Source organism: Triturus cristatus, chromosome 12 (genome assembly GCF_964204655.1).
Source record: "Triturus cristatus chromosome 12, aTriCri1.1, whole genome shotgun sequence".
In the NCBI taxonomy this organism is placed as follows: Eukaryota; Metazoa; Chordata; class Amphibia; order Caudata; family Salamandridae; genus Triturus; species Triturus cristatus.
This window is the reverse complement of record NC_140595.1, coordinates 303966692-303983616: the sequence shown is the minus strand read 5'-3', so window position 1 is coordinate 303983616 and position 16925 is coordinate 303966692. Positions and strand designations below refer to the sequence as shown.

The window sequence follows — 16925 nt, the reverse complement described above, 5'->3', positions numbered from 1 at the left end:
TACTCCACACCACTCAGCTTGACTCCACTCCACGACGACACAAACTACTCCACTATACACCGCTCTATGCCACCCAGTCTATGACACTATAGGGCACTTCACTCTATGACATGCTGCTCCACTTTATGCCCTTCCACTCTACACCAATGCACACCACTCCACTCCACTCCATTCCATTCTACACCACGATACTGCACTCTACTTCACAACAGTCCCCTCTACAACACTGTATGACACTTCTCTTACTCTACTCTACTACACAACATTCCACTCCACGACCTTCTACGCCACTCCACTCTACAAAACTCCACACCACTCTTCTCTAGGCCCCTAATCTTTAGCCATGCTGAACACCAACCATGCTCTATACAATATGGCTACATCACATTGGCAAAATCAATAGCTCTTACATAGGCGAGACCTACTGACGGGCTTTAAGTGGGCTGGGTCTCACTGGGTCTGAGCACCAGCAGTATTTTAAGGGGGGCCTTGAAACGAGGCTCTGTTTTGTGCCCTGGCACAGGCGGCCCGTTTTTTTCCCCGGACTGCAGTGACAGCAGGCACATGGATGTGCGCTGCTCTCACTGCTCACTAGTGTAGAAGTTACGGCCTAACGTCACGCCAGGTGAGCGTTGTAGGGGAAGGGAATCCTTTGAAGAGAGTCCTTTTCTCTCTGGATTTCCCTTCTCTTTTTTAAACTCTGGAGCAGCAACATTGTCGTGGGGGCACCAGGGCTTTAAGCGGAAGCCATTTCAATAATATATACAAGCCATAGTTGCGACTTATTTATCTTATGCAGTTAGCAACCACTGACCAAGCCAATAGTCCTTACTTGTTGTAGGTATGATGTTACTTGTTGTATCATATATCTAGATGCAATGACAGAAACAGCAAAATACAAGTTGAGCGGCACACTATGCTTATCACAGATTTTTCGTTTACGTGTTTTTACGCCACGCCCTTAATTACATTGGCCACACCATTTTGAAAGACCCCCCAGTTTTTTCATCCCACTTAAAGCCCTGCCTACTTGGTTTGCCATTGCTTGTTTCTGTACTGACAGGATAGAGTAAGGCTCTGCTATTCATAACAAGCATCAAGGTCCATCCTTCAGCTGTAAAACCAGTGATTAATTTGTGCAGGTGGTAGCAGTTGGTGGGCTCCGGCACTTATGTTTAAGCGGGGATTCATTTTTCATCATCACAATTTTTACCCCGAACAACAGAGATAAAGGCATAAAAGGGAGAACAAATATGAAAGAGAAAGATAGTAACCAGTGTAAAAGGGAGAAGCAGGGATGGAAAAGAACTAGGTGGCCTTGATATTCGGCAACATTGGCAAACAATAGTAATAAATAAACTATGCACCCCTGCACTTATTTTTATCTTTTATTTATTTACAAATACATCCCTAAATGTTCTTGGCAGTGCCCATGACTGCCCTGCCATATAGTCCATGCATAGGTCAAGAGAAAGGAAGCACCCCTAAAAAAAACAAAGGCTACAATAAAGGAAAGAAAGGTACGGAGCCAAATGATACTAGATATACTTTGAAACTGCGCTTATGTTAATTGAGCATCCTTCTGACGACTCGTCTAAAGTTAGAACCAACTTTCTTTTTTTTTTATTTACATTTTTCGGATAGATTAGAACTTGGTGAAGAAAATCCTTCAAAGGACAACGTATGTATAATGTGAACTCGAAACAGCATCATCGATTACAAAATATGCACCAAAAGAAAAGCCATATTTTATTGCTTGTTATCTGTACGACCTTGTGCAATACACAGGGACAAACATGCTCTGGAGCTGGGACTATTTGCATAAGCTGGCCTGCTCGTTTAGTAGGTGCCTGTCTCTTACCTTAATCATTTCATCCATCATGCTTACATCAAACCCTTCACAGCTCCCACAGGGGCTTCGGATCCGCCACAGGTCCTGAGGAAGAGTAAAATACCTGTCAGTAATGCCCAGCACTAAGCCATTCAAACATGGCGGCATGCGGTTCAGTTTCATGCACTCAGGTCTTGATTGCAGGTGCCCCTGTGTTTATGATTCCCCTGCAAACACCGATTTGAGCAGGTATGATGCATACAAATGGTGGGGCAATTACTGGGTGAGGTAAGGTCTGCGCCACAGGTTAAATTTCGACAGCTTAAGTTCCTGTTGAAATTTAATGGTGGGAAAAAGACTAATGAAAAAGCAGAACGTGCATACTTTAGTGTGTAAAGCGCCTCAATCGGCGCCTTATGCTCCATTTTTTGGGCAAACTCATAGTTTGTGCTTTTTATCATAACCAATAAATTCGAGACCCCATGATATTGGGTTTTACCAGGTGTAAGGTTACACTTTAAAATGTATATACAAAATTTGATACTCAGACATTACGCCAAGAGGAATAAAATTAAAAGGGGGAGGGGAAGGCAGGGAAACAAGACAATTTGCAGTTCAACATCTGTATATAGATACATAACATACAAACACGCGCACGCACGCACACACAGTATACACATATTTACTGACAAAACAAAGGTTAAAGTAACGGTATAGTTAGGTCAGATATGTCATAGACAACATTAACATTTTGAACTAAGAAAAATTACATCATTCATGGCATTTTCTATGACATCATTTATGACATCACCTATGACATCACACTCCTCCTCTCCGAGCCTTGTTAGGCCCTGGGGACCCCATCCCCCCGGGCCATTTCTAAAAATAAAGGGGCGGGCGGGTGCCCCCCCGCCTCTCCCTGAGCCGTTATTGGTCGTGGGGACCTAATTCTCCGGGGCCCTAAACCATTAAAGGTGGGTGTCCGGGTGTGCACTTAGGGCATCCACCATATAGTCGTTGGGGGCTGCGGGGGAGCCTCAGCAGGCTCTTCAGATGGAGAGGGAGATGGTAGTGCTCCCACCCAGAGGGAGTAGCTACTAATGCTGTTCACTCCAGGCGGGAGCAATACTTTGATCTATTTCACTGCCCGCTTCTGTGTGGGCAAGGAAACAGTTCAAATGTCTGCTCCCAGAAAGCTCTTGCGCACTGGGAGCAGACTTGAAGTTTGCTACTGCATGGCGGGAACTTCGAAGATTCTCCCGCCAAGCGAGGGCTAGCGCAGGTTTCCTTTCCCGAGCCACTGAAGGCAGGGAACCCGCTTTGCCCTTTGTCCCGGGGGTGCCTACCCAGAACATAGCTACTGGGTGAGCCCCGAGGAATGGGGTTCCCAGGGCCATTAATGGCTCAGGGAGGGGGGCTGCACGGCCCCTCCCTTTAAGTAATCGACCCCAGGGGTGGGCTACCCAGAGTCTTTAATGGCTTACCGAGGGGGGGCCGCACAGCCCCCTGCTCCCCATATAACGTAATTTTGGCCCCGGGGGTTGTCGCCACCGGGGCCCCTAGAGCCTCGGGGAAGGGGACCCTGCAGCTTTCCTCCCCATATAAAGTAATTTTGGCCCCAGGGTGGGCTCCCCAGGGGTCTCTGGAGTCTTGTAGAGTGGACCGTGCAGTACCCCTTTCCCCATATAATCCATTTTGTCCACGGGTGAATTTTCCCTTTGGCCTCTGGAGGCTGGGGGAGGGCAACCACGTAGGCCCCCTCCCCTTTATGAATTCAGGGCCGTGGCATAAACAGTGAATGCAACCCAGCGCCATTTTATTTTTGGCAATATTTTTCCATTTACCCGGGGGGAGGGTCCACTAAGTAGAACAGATGGGAAATAGGGGGTCAGGGTATCCCTACCTTGCCCCCTAATAGAATTTTTTTTTTTTTTAACTTCACGATAGGGGACTTTTTCCCAGAGTCCTGTAATGGTTGCTAGCAACATTTTTTCATGTCGCTAGTAGCCAGAGCGCTTGCTTCCGCAGGAGTTTGGCTCCATTTTTAAACTGCCGCTCCCACCTAAGCGTCCAGATATACAAATATATTTGTCCATTAATTTCTCAAAAAACTACAAAATGGAGTTATACCAAATCCCAAAAAGCACAATCTGCGGACCAAGATCTTGCTTCCTGACAAATGTGGTGTATTTCTGTCCCAAAGCACGTTTTCCCTAGATCTTGGTCCAGAAAGAGTACTTTTTTTATTTGTTGTAAACCCATTCAGTAGCTTTTGAGCAATTAAGTCTCAAAATCTTTTTATACTTCATGCCGGGGGCCGCAGATCTCATTGTAAGATTTGACTGGCTGCCACCACATCATCAAAGGATGTTTTGGCAGCCATCTTAGGACTTGCAAGTCCTTTAAAGGGTTAGAAAAAAGACATAAGGGGCAGGGGATGGATACCCTCCCCCCCTAGGCCTGGAGGCGGGGTCACCAGCCTGGGGCAAAAAAAATGTTTCAATTTTTATTTTGTCGCAAATTCACAGAGGATCGGCAATTCCAAGGCAAAAACAAAAAGAAGTGGGCCCCTGCGCACTTAAATTCCTCCCTGCAGGTAGGCCAGGGCAAAGAGCAAAACATTCATTTGTTTTGGGGATAGGGGCACATGGCCCCCTGCCTGAACTGCAGTGAGGCCCCTGGGACCCCATCTCCTCGAGCCGTCACGCACATTAAGGGAAGGGGGGGGGGACCTTATCCTCTTGGGCCAAAAGTCACAAATAAGGGGACGGGGCACGCTACCCCCTTCCAGAGCCTGTAAAAGGATCGGGCCAGCTCAATTACTGTCTCCCGGGAGCCCGCTCCTGGGATATAGTAGTAGTTTACCTGCCAGCATTAGCACGGACAGGGAAATATATGCTTACTCCCACCTGGCGCAAGCATTTTTAAAGATCCAGCCAGGTAAAAGCAGACTTGCCACTTCCCACAACAATGCCCTCTTGCAGGCAGGGAAACACACAGTGCTCCAGGCAGAAAGGGCACACTAAAACCAGAAATGCCGGCTTCCACAACATGCGTAGAGCCGACTGGCCCCGGGGCTCCACCTGTGGCCCCTACTTGCTGTTTGGTGGGTCCCCAGGTGGGCACCAAGGCACCCAGCTAGAAATAAGACAGGCTCCAGGGGATGGGTTCCCCATGGCCTATTAAGGCTCAGGGAGGGGGGCCAGTATGCCCCCCTCACCGTATTAGAGGAATCCCCCAGAGCTGTGCGCCCCACTCCCCTTAAAGGCCCTGGGGATGGTGGTCCCTTGTGGCTCAGGGACGGGGACCACTCACCCTCTCCCCTTTTCAACTATGTTTTTGACTCCGATGGATGGGGTCTCCAGGGCCCAAAGTGGCTTGGGGAGGGGGGCTGAGCCAATGGGTTGGCTCAGGACCTGGCCTGCAACTAACTCTACCCGGAGCGAGGCATTGGTGGGATTGAATGTCTGCTGGGTTTTGGCAACAGAGCCAAAGGGTGTGTGCGACAAGGGGTTGGCTGCCTGCGGGGCCGGTGGGGTTGGCTGCAAGCCAGGCCTTTTGGCCAACACCCCACCGTGCATGGCCGAAGGGCATGCGTGGCTGGTGGATGGTTTTACGTATGGTAATAAAATATAACTATGTAAAAAAAAAAAAACTACAAATTCAGTAAAAAAAAAAAGGATTAAAGTCTTATTTAGCTGAAAATTTCACTGACAACATAATGTTTTACAAAACCACTGAAATTCACCACTCGTGCTCTCAACATTCCCTAATAATTACCCCAGAAATACATCACTCATGACCTCTTCTGTGACATCATTGATAGTATCACTGCAAAATTTGCAATTAAATTATTGATGGGAAAACTATGCATGGTGGGGCGCTAGTTATAGTTAACTTAGGGCATGAGTTACAGTTACTAGTGATAACTATAGCTGGTGAATTTCATTGGTTTTGTACGTTTAAAACGTTACGTTGTCACTGAAATTCTCACCAATTACGTCACTTTAACCTTTGGTTTTTTTCCAATTATATATATATATATATATATTACCTACTGGCGGTCGCCAGTAGGTAGTTATAGTTAGGACCACGTTTCCATAGGAAATCCGCAACATTCTATTTTGAATAACTTTGGCGCCGGTCGACGAATCCTCGCGAATTTTTCAAAATAGGTGGGGCGCTACGCTCCGCTCCTACCCTGAAAGTCTCGGGGGGATTCGTCAAGCGGGGGCTGAGATAAAAGGGGGGTCCCAAAACGCGTTTTTCCCATGCATTTTTCCATAGGACTTTTAGACAGGGCTACAGCCCGAACGGCTGAACAGAATTTAATGAAATTTGGCAGAGAGGTAGTCCCCAGGTCAAGGAAGTGCCTTTTGTAGGTTTGGTGTAAATCTGTTCAGTAGATTCTGAGAAAATAGCCTTTAAATCAATATATATATCTGTGGCAGCTTACGGTGCGCTTACGGTGCGCTTACCGTAAGCTTACCGTACGTGTACGGTGGCGTGCGCGAGCGCGATTCTGATTGGCTCTTAGATCTTAGTAAACATTCGAGTCGGTCGAAACCAGGAAGCGGCGGCCGCCATTTTCTCTCTCGCTTCCTGAGTTGGGCAGCAAAAACGTACCCCAAATATATGTAAAGAGGCAGTTTCATGAGATCCTAACCACCCAGCATTGATACAGGGGTCCCCAAACCACCCCCAAGCCCAAAAAAAAAAAAAGATTTTTTTTTCCGGAAAATCGCCGATTACGCTTACCGTACGCGCACGGTAAAAAATTATAAAAAAAAAAAAACTATCCACATTCTCCCCACCCCGTGTGCAAATGGTGCCCGAAGAATACATTTCACAAAGATGCGCAAAATATGTCCCCCATGTGCGCACGGTGCGCGAAGCGCATCGTGCGTACATGGCCCATCCCGCTTAACGTGGGCACGCGGTGCGCGCAGCGCACCGCGTGACCACTGTGCGTGCACGGCACTAACTGCGTAAAGTGGGCGCGCGGTGCGCAAAGCGCACCGCGTGCTCACTGTGCGCGCACGGTGCGCGAAGCGCACCGTGCGCGCACGGAACGAACTGCGTTAACTGGGCGCGCACGCCACGAATGGCGTAAAGTAACTTAGCATTTACAAAACCTTGCAAATTCACTGAAGAAACCATAGGTTTCACACATGTTATAGTTAGCTGGACATTTTACTGATAAAAAAACAATGAAATTCCCCCGTTATAGTTACTGCAGGCAACTATAACTCACGCGACCGCAATCTTCTGCTGATGACATATGTGTCTTTATGAAAAAAAAATATTTGTAATATATGTAAAGCTAAAATTTAATGGAAGAAGACATGGGCAAATAAGTGTCTAAATACAGTATTAGCATCAGCAGAGGATTGCGGTCGCGTGAGTTATAGTTGCCTGCAGTAACTATAACGGGGGAATTTCCTTGGTTTTTTATCAGTAAAATGTCCAGCTAACTATAACATGTGTGAAACCTATGGTTTTTTCAGTGAATATATATATATATACACACACACACACATATATATATGGTTGACTGAAAATAAAAAAAATTGCACATACTCTGTGGTCCGTGCCCGTACGTCTGCTCCCTGGCAATGGTGGGCAAGTAGCGGGGTACTTGTATGTGTGCGTATCAAATTAAATGAAAAGTGGTATTTATAAAGCGCTAACTTCCACTCCGAAAGGAGCATCCTGGTGCTGTTATGGAGGTGAGCGGCTTTTATGATGTTCTTAGATGAGTGAGAGGCAGAGTTCATCTGAAGCTCCGAAAATCCACTAAAAAGTGCCTTCCTATATTGTGCTTCAGATTTATGCATTCTCAGATGTGTTGGCAATAGGTTCCAAGCTCTGGTATCTAATACAGCCACTGTTTTTCCTCCCCTGGTTTTGCATCTAAAACGAGGAGGTTTGAGTAGGTTGGCTGATGATGACCTGAGGGATCTGGTTGTACTATGAGGGGTGAATCTTGAAACTAGGTATTTTTCCCCTAGTTTGAGTGAGGCTCTGAAGCTGATAAGTAGAATCTTGAAGAGTATTCTCTTATGTAGCGGGAGCCAGTGAAGAGTTTTTAAAGCTACCGATGCGGAGGACGTTCGTGGTAGTTTCAAGACCAGCCGCGCTGCTGCATGTTGGATTACTTTGAGTCTTTTTAATGTTTGTTTGTTGGCTCCTGCCAGGAGGCTGTTGCAGTAGTCGAGTCGTGCCAGGATCAGGGCGACTGCTACTGATTTCTTTGCTGCGAGTGGAAGTAGATTGGAAAATAATTTCAACGTTATTATAAGGCTGAAGCAGGTCCCAGCTACTGTGAGTGCGTGTGGTTTGAAGCTCAGGGCGGGGTCAAACTGCACTCCCAGGTTTCTTGCCACCGTTACCGTATCAGGTGGAGGTGACATACCTTCTGGCCACCATTCGTCTGGTGAAAAAGAGACCTCTTTCCCTACTGGTAGGATCTCCGTTTTATCGGTGTTGCACCGGAAGTGGTTATCCTTCATCCACTGGAGGACCTTAGTAAAGCATCTTTTGAAGTTAAGTTCAGCCTGTTTGGCATTTTGATCTAGGGATAGGATCATTTGGGTATCGTCTGCGTATGAAGTAACTTCGATCCCGAATGATGTTATGAGTGAGATAAGTGGCGTCATATAAATGTTAAATAACAGTGGGCTTAGGGAGGAGCCCCGGGGTACTCCTGTTGTGATGGTGCGTTCCTCAGATAGGAAGGTTCCAAGGGACACAGCTTATCTGCGCATGGAAAGAAAGGATTTTAACCATTCCAAGGCGGTGTTCGAGATACTGTAGGAATGAAGTCTAGATAGGAGAATACTGTGTGATATGGTATTGTTAGAACCGGCGGTCTCTAGTTGGCAGAGGTATACACTTCTGACAAATAGGGACCCACCAACTCTAGTCAGGGCAAGGGGATTACACACTCAGATAACCCCTGTTACCCCCTTGGTAGCTTGGTAGAGCAGACAGGCTTATCTTAGAGGCAGTGTGTTAAGCATTTATGACCACATACAGTAATAAAGTGAATACACTACAAATGGACACAACACAGGAGTTATTATAAAAATAGTATTTTTGTATAAGGCTTAGCACAAGACCAAATAACGACAAAAATATACCACAATCTTAATAAATACTCTTTGGAAGGAAAAATAATAGTTCAGGTAAAGTTTCTTTTTAGGAAATAGTTCTTTAGCAACAAAAGTAAGTATTCTTCTGAAAACACAGTTCTTGGCAACAATGTGACCCCCACAGGAGTCACACGACGTCGAGTTTACGATATTCCCAAGGTTCGGCGTCGACCGCGAGGAGCGCTACGTCGAGCCTGGAGTTGCAACAGAACCCACAAACACAGTACCTTTGGAAATGAAGAAAACGATGATCCACGGCTTTGAGATGTCGGCGTGGAGGTCGGCGTCAATCGTGCCTCGGATTCGGGTTGATACGCAGCGGCGTCGAGCCAGAGCAGCGCTCACGGCGTCGAGAAGGGCGTTGAGTCGATGCGATCAGCAGCGGCGTCGAGACGGGGTCGCTTAGAGCTGGAGCCGATACTCACTACTCAGTGGCGTCGATACCGGCGTCAAGACGGGGTCACTCGGAGCTGGAGCCGATACTCACTACTCCTGGCGTCGCTACTGGCGTCGATCGGGCCCGGCGGCTGGCGTCGAAGACTCAGAACACTGGAGCCGTTACTCACGATGTCGAGCTGGATTCGGCGGCGACGTCGAGACTGCAGATTTCCCCTGTGCACTGGAAATAACACTTTCCAGCAACCAGCAATTCAGCAGAGGGTGAAGTCCTTTGGCCCTGTGACTTCAACAGGAGGCTGGCACTCTTCCAGCCCTTGGAGATTTTCTAGCAAGCTTTTGAGAGTACACACCAAGTTCCTCTCTCCTAATAAAGAAGCAGCTTCAAGTTCCCCCCAGCAAACAGCACACTTGCAGATGGGGGAGGTAAGTTCTTAGATCAGCAGGCTTCTTGTCCTTGGTAGAGGTTTCCTTGTCAGAAGTGATCTGAGTTCTTGGTTCAGGGGTCCTTCTCTTATACCCCTTTTCTGCTTTGTTCCCTTTGTCCAAGCAGGGAAATTCCCCCCCATCCTGGGTTTGTTGTGGGTGTTGCCAGGCAGAGGCACCTGGCCTATTCACTGAGCAGGGCAGGGTCCTCAGCCGCCCAGCAGGAGGCGGAGCCAGTATTGTCACTGGCAGGAGCAGGGCTATCAGTCGCCCGGCAGGAGGTGGAGCCAGCATTGTGTCAGGCAGGGCAAGCTATCAGGGACTACTCTTCCCCCACTCTAAGTGTAGATGCCTCATTCACCCCACACTGACTCATTCAGACCTCTGGAGCCACCCAGCCCCTGACACACACACCAAACCAGCAGAGACCGGTGGGTAGTTGGACAAGAAAATAGCCACTTTCTAAAAGGGCTATTTTCAAACACAGAATTTAAAAACCATCCATCCTAAAGGGTGTGTTATTAAATTCTGAGTTCAGGGATACTAAACTCGACCTGCTACCATGCTCCCTGAGTCAGATAGATTATAATGGGGTTAATAATCAGTCTGCCCAGTCTGGCCTATTGGAGGCAGGTAGCCCTTCAATAGTGAAAAACGAAAATGGCTGTAATTCACTATTAGGTCATGCCACACACATCAGGGCATGACCTACCTTTTACCCACAATGCACCCAGCCCTAGGGTCTACCATAGAGGTGTCTGAAATGTGGCAAAGTGAAGGTTTTAGAGACTGGCAAGTAGGTTTCCTTGCCAAGTCGACATGGCAGTCAGGGACTGCACACAGGCTCTGCGATGGCAGGCCTGAGACACATTTTACACGCGGCTTCTGTGGGTGGCACAACCAGTGCTGCAAGCCCTCCAGCCGCAGTTAACTTACATGCCCTTGGCACACGCAGTGCACTAGACTAGGGTCTGAACAGTAAGTCAACCAAGCCAATTATGGTAACACCAATCAATGTAACAATTTAACATAGGGAGCACTTGCACTGTGGCACTGATCAGCAGTGGCACAGTGCCCAAAGCAATATTCCAGCAAAAACATCGTAAACAGAGGAGGCAAACAGAAAAAATGGAGGAGAGACTCATGCCAATGATGCCAGGTTTAACAGGTATCAAATGCGGCTGTTAGGTCGAGTAGGATCAGCACAGCCTTCCTCCCTCTGTCAGCTATCATTTTAAGAGTATCCGTAATTTCCAGGAGTGCGGACTCGGTGAAGTGCTTGGGGCGGAAACTGGATTGTTGAGGGTGGAACATGTTTGCGGCCTCGATTAATTTAGTTAGCTCTTTCTGGACAAATTTTTCAGTAATTTTTCCTAATAGGGGAAGCAGTGATATGGGGCGCAGGTTAGAGAGGACCGATAGGTCAATGTTTGGCTTCTTTTTCAGGGGTTTCACTATTGCTAACTTCCAATCCTGTGGCACTGTTCCTGAGCTTAAAGAGTAGTTGACAATCTGGTTTATAATTGGGTTGACTGTGTCAACAATCTGATGAAGAATTGTGGGGGGACAGGCATCTAAGGGAGATCCTGATTTGCATGATACGATTGCTTCGCGAGTTTGATCAAGTGATACTGGTTTGAATGAGCAGAAAACGTGTTTAGTAGTGTCATGGTCGTGCTCTAAGGTGGCATGTGTAGGAGAGACAGAATCCGTAATTATGTCTATTTTAATGTGCCTGATCTTTTCTTCAAAGAAGCATGATATTTGATCACATAGCCTTTGTGATGGAGGAAGTTATTTTTGGCGTTGGTAAAAGACTATACTACGGAGAATTATATATATATATATATATCCAACAAAACTCCTCCTTACGAGAGAGCAGAGACCACGCAGGGGAAAACCTTGGAAGCAGTTTTTATTTCCTGTTTGGCGAATACATTTCGTCAATTATCAGCCTTCATCAGCACCCAAGTATCCAGGAGGCTTCCAACATCGCAATCATAAGTCCTGCCGCCCTCTTATTGGCAGAGGGCCCGCTCCGCCCTCTAGCGATGTCTGCTCACCTGTTGTCAGTTCACGAAAAGCCTGTGGACCGCAACACCCAGAATGCATGGTATGAGTCCAGGTAGGTGCTGCATGGGGGAAATTAACACCAGATGGTCATGCGGGGATGGCAGAACAGCTCACAAATTAAAACCAATTTCCTGCTTGTGGTAGAATGAAAAGCGCCTCCTCGGGTCCCCAACAGTTTTAGCCTCAGAAATCAGGGGTTATATCCGGCGGGGGCAGCAATGACAATACACGCCGCCCAGCATGAGGTTAATAACCTCACAACCACCTTGATTTCGCCCCAAAGTCCATGGCGGGCCCAGACCTCCCAATCCCTTGGACACACGAGAAAACCGCCGCAGCAGCAATGCCAGTGAAGTCAGGGCCAACTTGCGAAGCGGGGGTCTCTGTACCGTGTCTCTGGCTGACACGGAAACATATCCAACAAAACTCCTTCTTACGAGACAGCAGAGACCACGCAGGGAAAAACCTTGGAAGCAGTTTTTATTTCTTGTTTGGCGAATGCATTTCGGCAATTATCAGCCTTCATCAGCGCCCAAGTATCCAGGAGGCTTCCAACATCGCGATCATAAGTCCTGCCGCCCTCTTATTGGCAGAGGGCCCGCTCCGCCCCCTAGCGATGTCTGCTCACCTGTTGTCAGTTCACGAAATGCCTGTGGACCGCAACACCCAGAATGCATGGTATAAGTCCAGGTAGGTGCTGCATAGGGGAAATTAACACCAGATGGTCATGCGGGGATGGCAGAACAGCTCATGAATTAAAACCAATTTCCTGCTTATTCATATTTCCAACTTGGTTCTCATTTGCCCGGGTCGTTGGTGCTCAAATTAGGTGTGTTACCACCGCGGTTGAACCAAACAGCTAAATATCCAAACAAATCCTTTGTTGCAGAAGAAAAACGGGTCGCACTCTTGCAGCAATATTAGGCAAAGTTAATTTATACTTGAATCCATTTACAAGGAACACAGACACACAACCATCGCGTTTCGGTATTTCCTAATACCTTCCTCACAGAACCCCTTTCCTCACAAAACAGGAGAGGTATAACAATAATGTCAAAACACTGATTTTTACTGTTTTCTGGCGTGGGCACTGACCTCAAAATAGATCAAAACTGAAACTCGTTCTCCAATATCCAACACTGTCAGAGATATGAAAACATGGTATGGTTTGAAGATTGTTATAAACTTCTTTCCCACTTTTCTCACATTATCATTAAATCAGCAGGTCTCATCAGCAAAGGCATTTTGGAGATTATGGTACCCTAAAGGCATTAGATACATTAAAAACAGATTTCACCATCGCCAGGTTCTTATGCCATTCTGAGCCTTTACATCCCGAGCACAGGAAGGAGGCTGATGCCCCTAATAATGCGGACACGGTTACCCTGTTGATGTGACATTGCTTTAGGAGAAAGAAATATACGATCACAAATAATGCCTTTACTGAATGGCTGCCTCTCAATAATGCTACTAGGCTTAGGGTAATACAGCAACAATGAACAGAAACAACAGAAACCTACAGATTCTTCGGTCAACTGACTATTTAAATGGCACAATAGCTGCTGACTGCTATTGTCCCTTAATATGATTTCCTTATGACTTTTCAAGCAGTCACTAAAAAGAAAAAAGTGGACTGGTTAACCACTTTGTTATTTAATGCCAAGCAAAGTAGTTTCCTGTATTGTCCGCAAGATGGCGCTGCTCCCAAATATTTTCTTTGATCGTGGCAGATAAAGCGGATCAATGTTGCCACAGAAGCAGATATTTTATTTTTTACAATTACGGACTTTGTAGAATACATCCTTACTAGAACTGAAAAAACGTGACAAATGCTGTCATAGTCTGTCAGTGATTGGGGATTTAAAATGCTCATGCTGGTGGAGTCATTCGCCATAGCTTTTTAAAAACAAGCGTGCGTGCCTCTCGCGGCAGCAGGGGGAGGGGAGAGAGGAGGGGGCCTGCGTGATTCCCTTGTGGGAGTGAGCAGCAATGCGCGATAATTGATAACATATGGCGCCAGCTGCTCGCTCCCGCAAGGGAATCGCCAAACGTGCACGCGTTGCCATTGAAGGCAATAAAACACGTGCACGTTTTTGGGCGGAAAAGGGAACCGATGGCTAAAGGTCTCTTTCCTATGCAGCGCTTGCATGCTTTGTAGGCGAGACCTAAAAAAGGGATTAGAGATCCCCCTGCAGGCGGGTGAAGTGAATGACTGCATCTGCCTGCACAGTGATGTTGGGGGGAGCAGGTTGGGGGGGGTCCCCCGGAGGGGGGAGAGTGACAGAGCCTCACTTTTTTGTGGTGCACTGCGAGTTCCTCCTAAGGACCGGTTTGCATCTGAGACTGTCTGTAATATGGTGGGGTAAAGAGGCACAGAGAATACGTCATTTGCGTGGGGCCATACCCCCACGTAAATGAGGCCTTGCCCCCTAATAATAGCGCTGGTGCTACATGTGCACGCGTGCTACCAGTATTACAGAGGGGGCCGCACAAGCGTCTGTGTAATGCCCTTTGCGCACTCAGAGCATGATGTAAAATACGGCCCCAGGTGTGTACACCCAGAATTTCTTCTGTCTTACTGCACAGAGATCGGATCTACACATTCACTAAAGAGCTTGGTAATTCCATGCCCACATGTTTGTCCCCATTCCGGGACCAAAACGTTCCAATTGCTTGGAGGAAATCCCAGTTAGAACTGGTAATTCCACATGCCGCCCTCCACCGTGCAACTCAGGCCCTTTGTGCCACCGTCCTTCATGAGATCCTGTATGGACCAGTGGCGTAACAAAGGCCCCCGGAGCCCCTGCAGTGCGCGAGCCCCGAGGTCCAGCACATTACTCTGGGCTGATAGCTCCTGGGTGAGTCCGGAGGGCGGCCTCCCTGTACTTTGCAGGGGGGGGGGGGCTCAAGTTTCGATACGCCACCGGTATGGAGGCAAGTTAGTTTGGGGGCCGGAGGGGCTGTAAGTGCAGTCTCCAGCTCCATTCTCCCTAAACGGAGTCCCAGGGATAGTTTATAGGTGCTCCTACGCAAATAATGACCACGGGGACGGTACGTTTCTTGTCATGAGACACACGGACATAGCCTTCATCGTTCGCACGCCGCCCGTACACATGCACGTCTGTACAAACCAGGGTCACGCGCCCCTTCTACATTCGGGCGTCAGGCATCCATACTGGTTGACGTGGTCATCTCAGGAGGCACGCTCCACAGCACTCGTCCCCGGTCCCCACTAGTTGATTTCTCCAGGAATTGAAAAGAAACTGAGCTCAGAGATAAGGGGAAGTTTGGGCTCTGCTTTTCAATCCCACGTCCCGAATTACCCGACTCTCCGACACTGTAGAGACACGTGACTTCAGCCTACCGAATGAACGGACGTTCGCGGCTTCTCAATGCGATAAACGTGAAATGTAAATTAAGGCTGACAGAGACTTATCAGTGTTTGCAACAATGCATTTTCGCTCCTTTAGAAATGCAAATGTAATGCGCACGAGAATTTGTCACGCTGACAGCAGGGGAAGCTGCGCCAGAAATTGACCGTTTGCCCAGAGTACAGGTAAGAGGAGCAGTGTGAAGGATTATGTAAAACCGCAATTGTTGAGGAACTAACATCTTAATTAAATGCACCAATAGAAAACAATAGGGTCGACCTACCAGTACAAAACCAAACAAGCACTTTAATCGTCAGGGCGTATTGGGGCTGGCAATGATTTTTCGCCACGCTGTCCATAGCGGTGGGCGAGCCCACAAATGAACAGGGCGGAGCCGAGCCAAGTGTCAGGCTCGGATCTTAGAGCCCGTGCACGAGCCGAGCCTTGAAAATGTTGGTTATATTTATTATGCAACCAACATCATGTACAATAATATTATGTCTTTGCAAGATTCAATACCGTGTATTTTAACACATGGAAGCTTTGACATTAATACATCACATTATAGGACTGCACTGCAAAGTACTTATTAAGTGCTTATTCAAAGTGAAATTTTTTAAACATGAATCCATAACAAACTTAGAGGCAGAACAGTTGTCTTGTAAACCCTGTAACAGTGGCCTTCATTATTATAGATCAACATTATAGTCTATTAAATCAAACACAATAGGTTTTTGTACAACTGGTATTCTGAACTCACATATTTGAAAGTTCTTTCTTATACCATAATGATGAAAAAGTAGTTTTGGTATATACATTATTTGCCGAAGATCACACAATTGAAGCATGGAAGCTGCGATTTATGTACATTTTTTTTGTTTCACTTTGTAAAAATCAGCTACTAAAGGAAGGGGGGGGGGGTCTACTTGTTTTACCTTACGTTAATGTTTTGATTCAATCTCTTTGTGAATTATTCTGCAGCTTTTAGAGAGTGCATATTCAACCCGAGATATTGGAGCAGTACACATGAGCACCAGTTACATTTCACAAGGTCACGTTCATTAGGTCGAGCATTCAAGACCTCTTGTATATACTTTAGCATATACTTACATGTGTATGTACTTTGTGGGCTCTGGAGATCAGCACTAGGACTAGTCTGCTTCCGCTTAGGGACTTTTTTTCCTGTTCAACTGCCTCTATTTAACTGTCTTGACCAGTAGAGGCATGTAAAATACCAGAATTGCTTTCTGCTTGTCCAACTGCCTCTATTTAACTGTCTAGATAGAAAACGACCAGTAGAGGGCAGTAAAATACCAGACTTGCTTTCTGCTGAGGGACGTTCTTTTTTAACATTTTTCTGGCAACTGCCTCTATTTAACTTACTTGATAGAAAACGACCAGCAGAGGCCTGTAAAATACCAGAATCACTTTAGCATTCTCTAGATTCATAGAAATTGTATTCCACAAGCACCATTAGAAAATAATATTTTTTTCAAATCTTGTATTTTCAGTGATATGACCACCGAAGGCCCCGATTTTATATTAAAAACAGAGCTTTGGACTATACCATTTCCAGCTGAAAGGCAATATCTATTTCTCTCCATGTGTTCTCATACTTGGTGTGTCACACAGTTTGGTGCTTACTTTCCCCACATGTTAAAGAACAGTATATGT

The 16925-nt window shown here is 46.8% G+C and overlaps 1 protein-coding gene across 2 annotated transcripts in view; it reads right to left on the bottom strand.

Moving 5' to 3' along the window:
- The window catches only part of PRMT7 (protein arginine methyltransferase 7), a 654823-nt gene that overhangs the window by 165787 nt on the left and 472111 nt on the right, over positions 1-16925 (bottom strand). For both annotated transcript variants that reach the window (XM_085637728.1, XM_085637727.1), the window contains exon 15: positions 1862-1936. In XM_085637728.1, coding sequence (XP_085493854.1) covers positions 1862-1936 — 75 coding nt within the window. The remainder of the gene's footprint in view (positions 1-1861; positions 1937-16925) is intronic.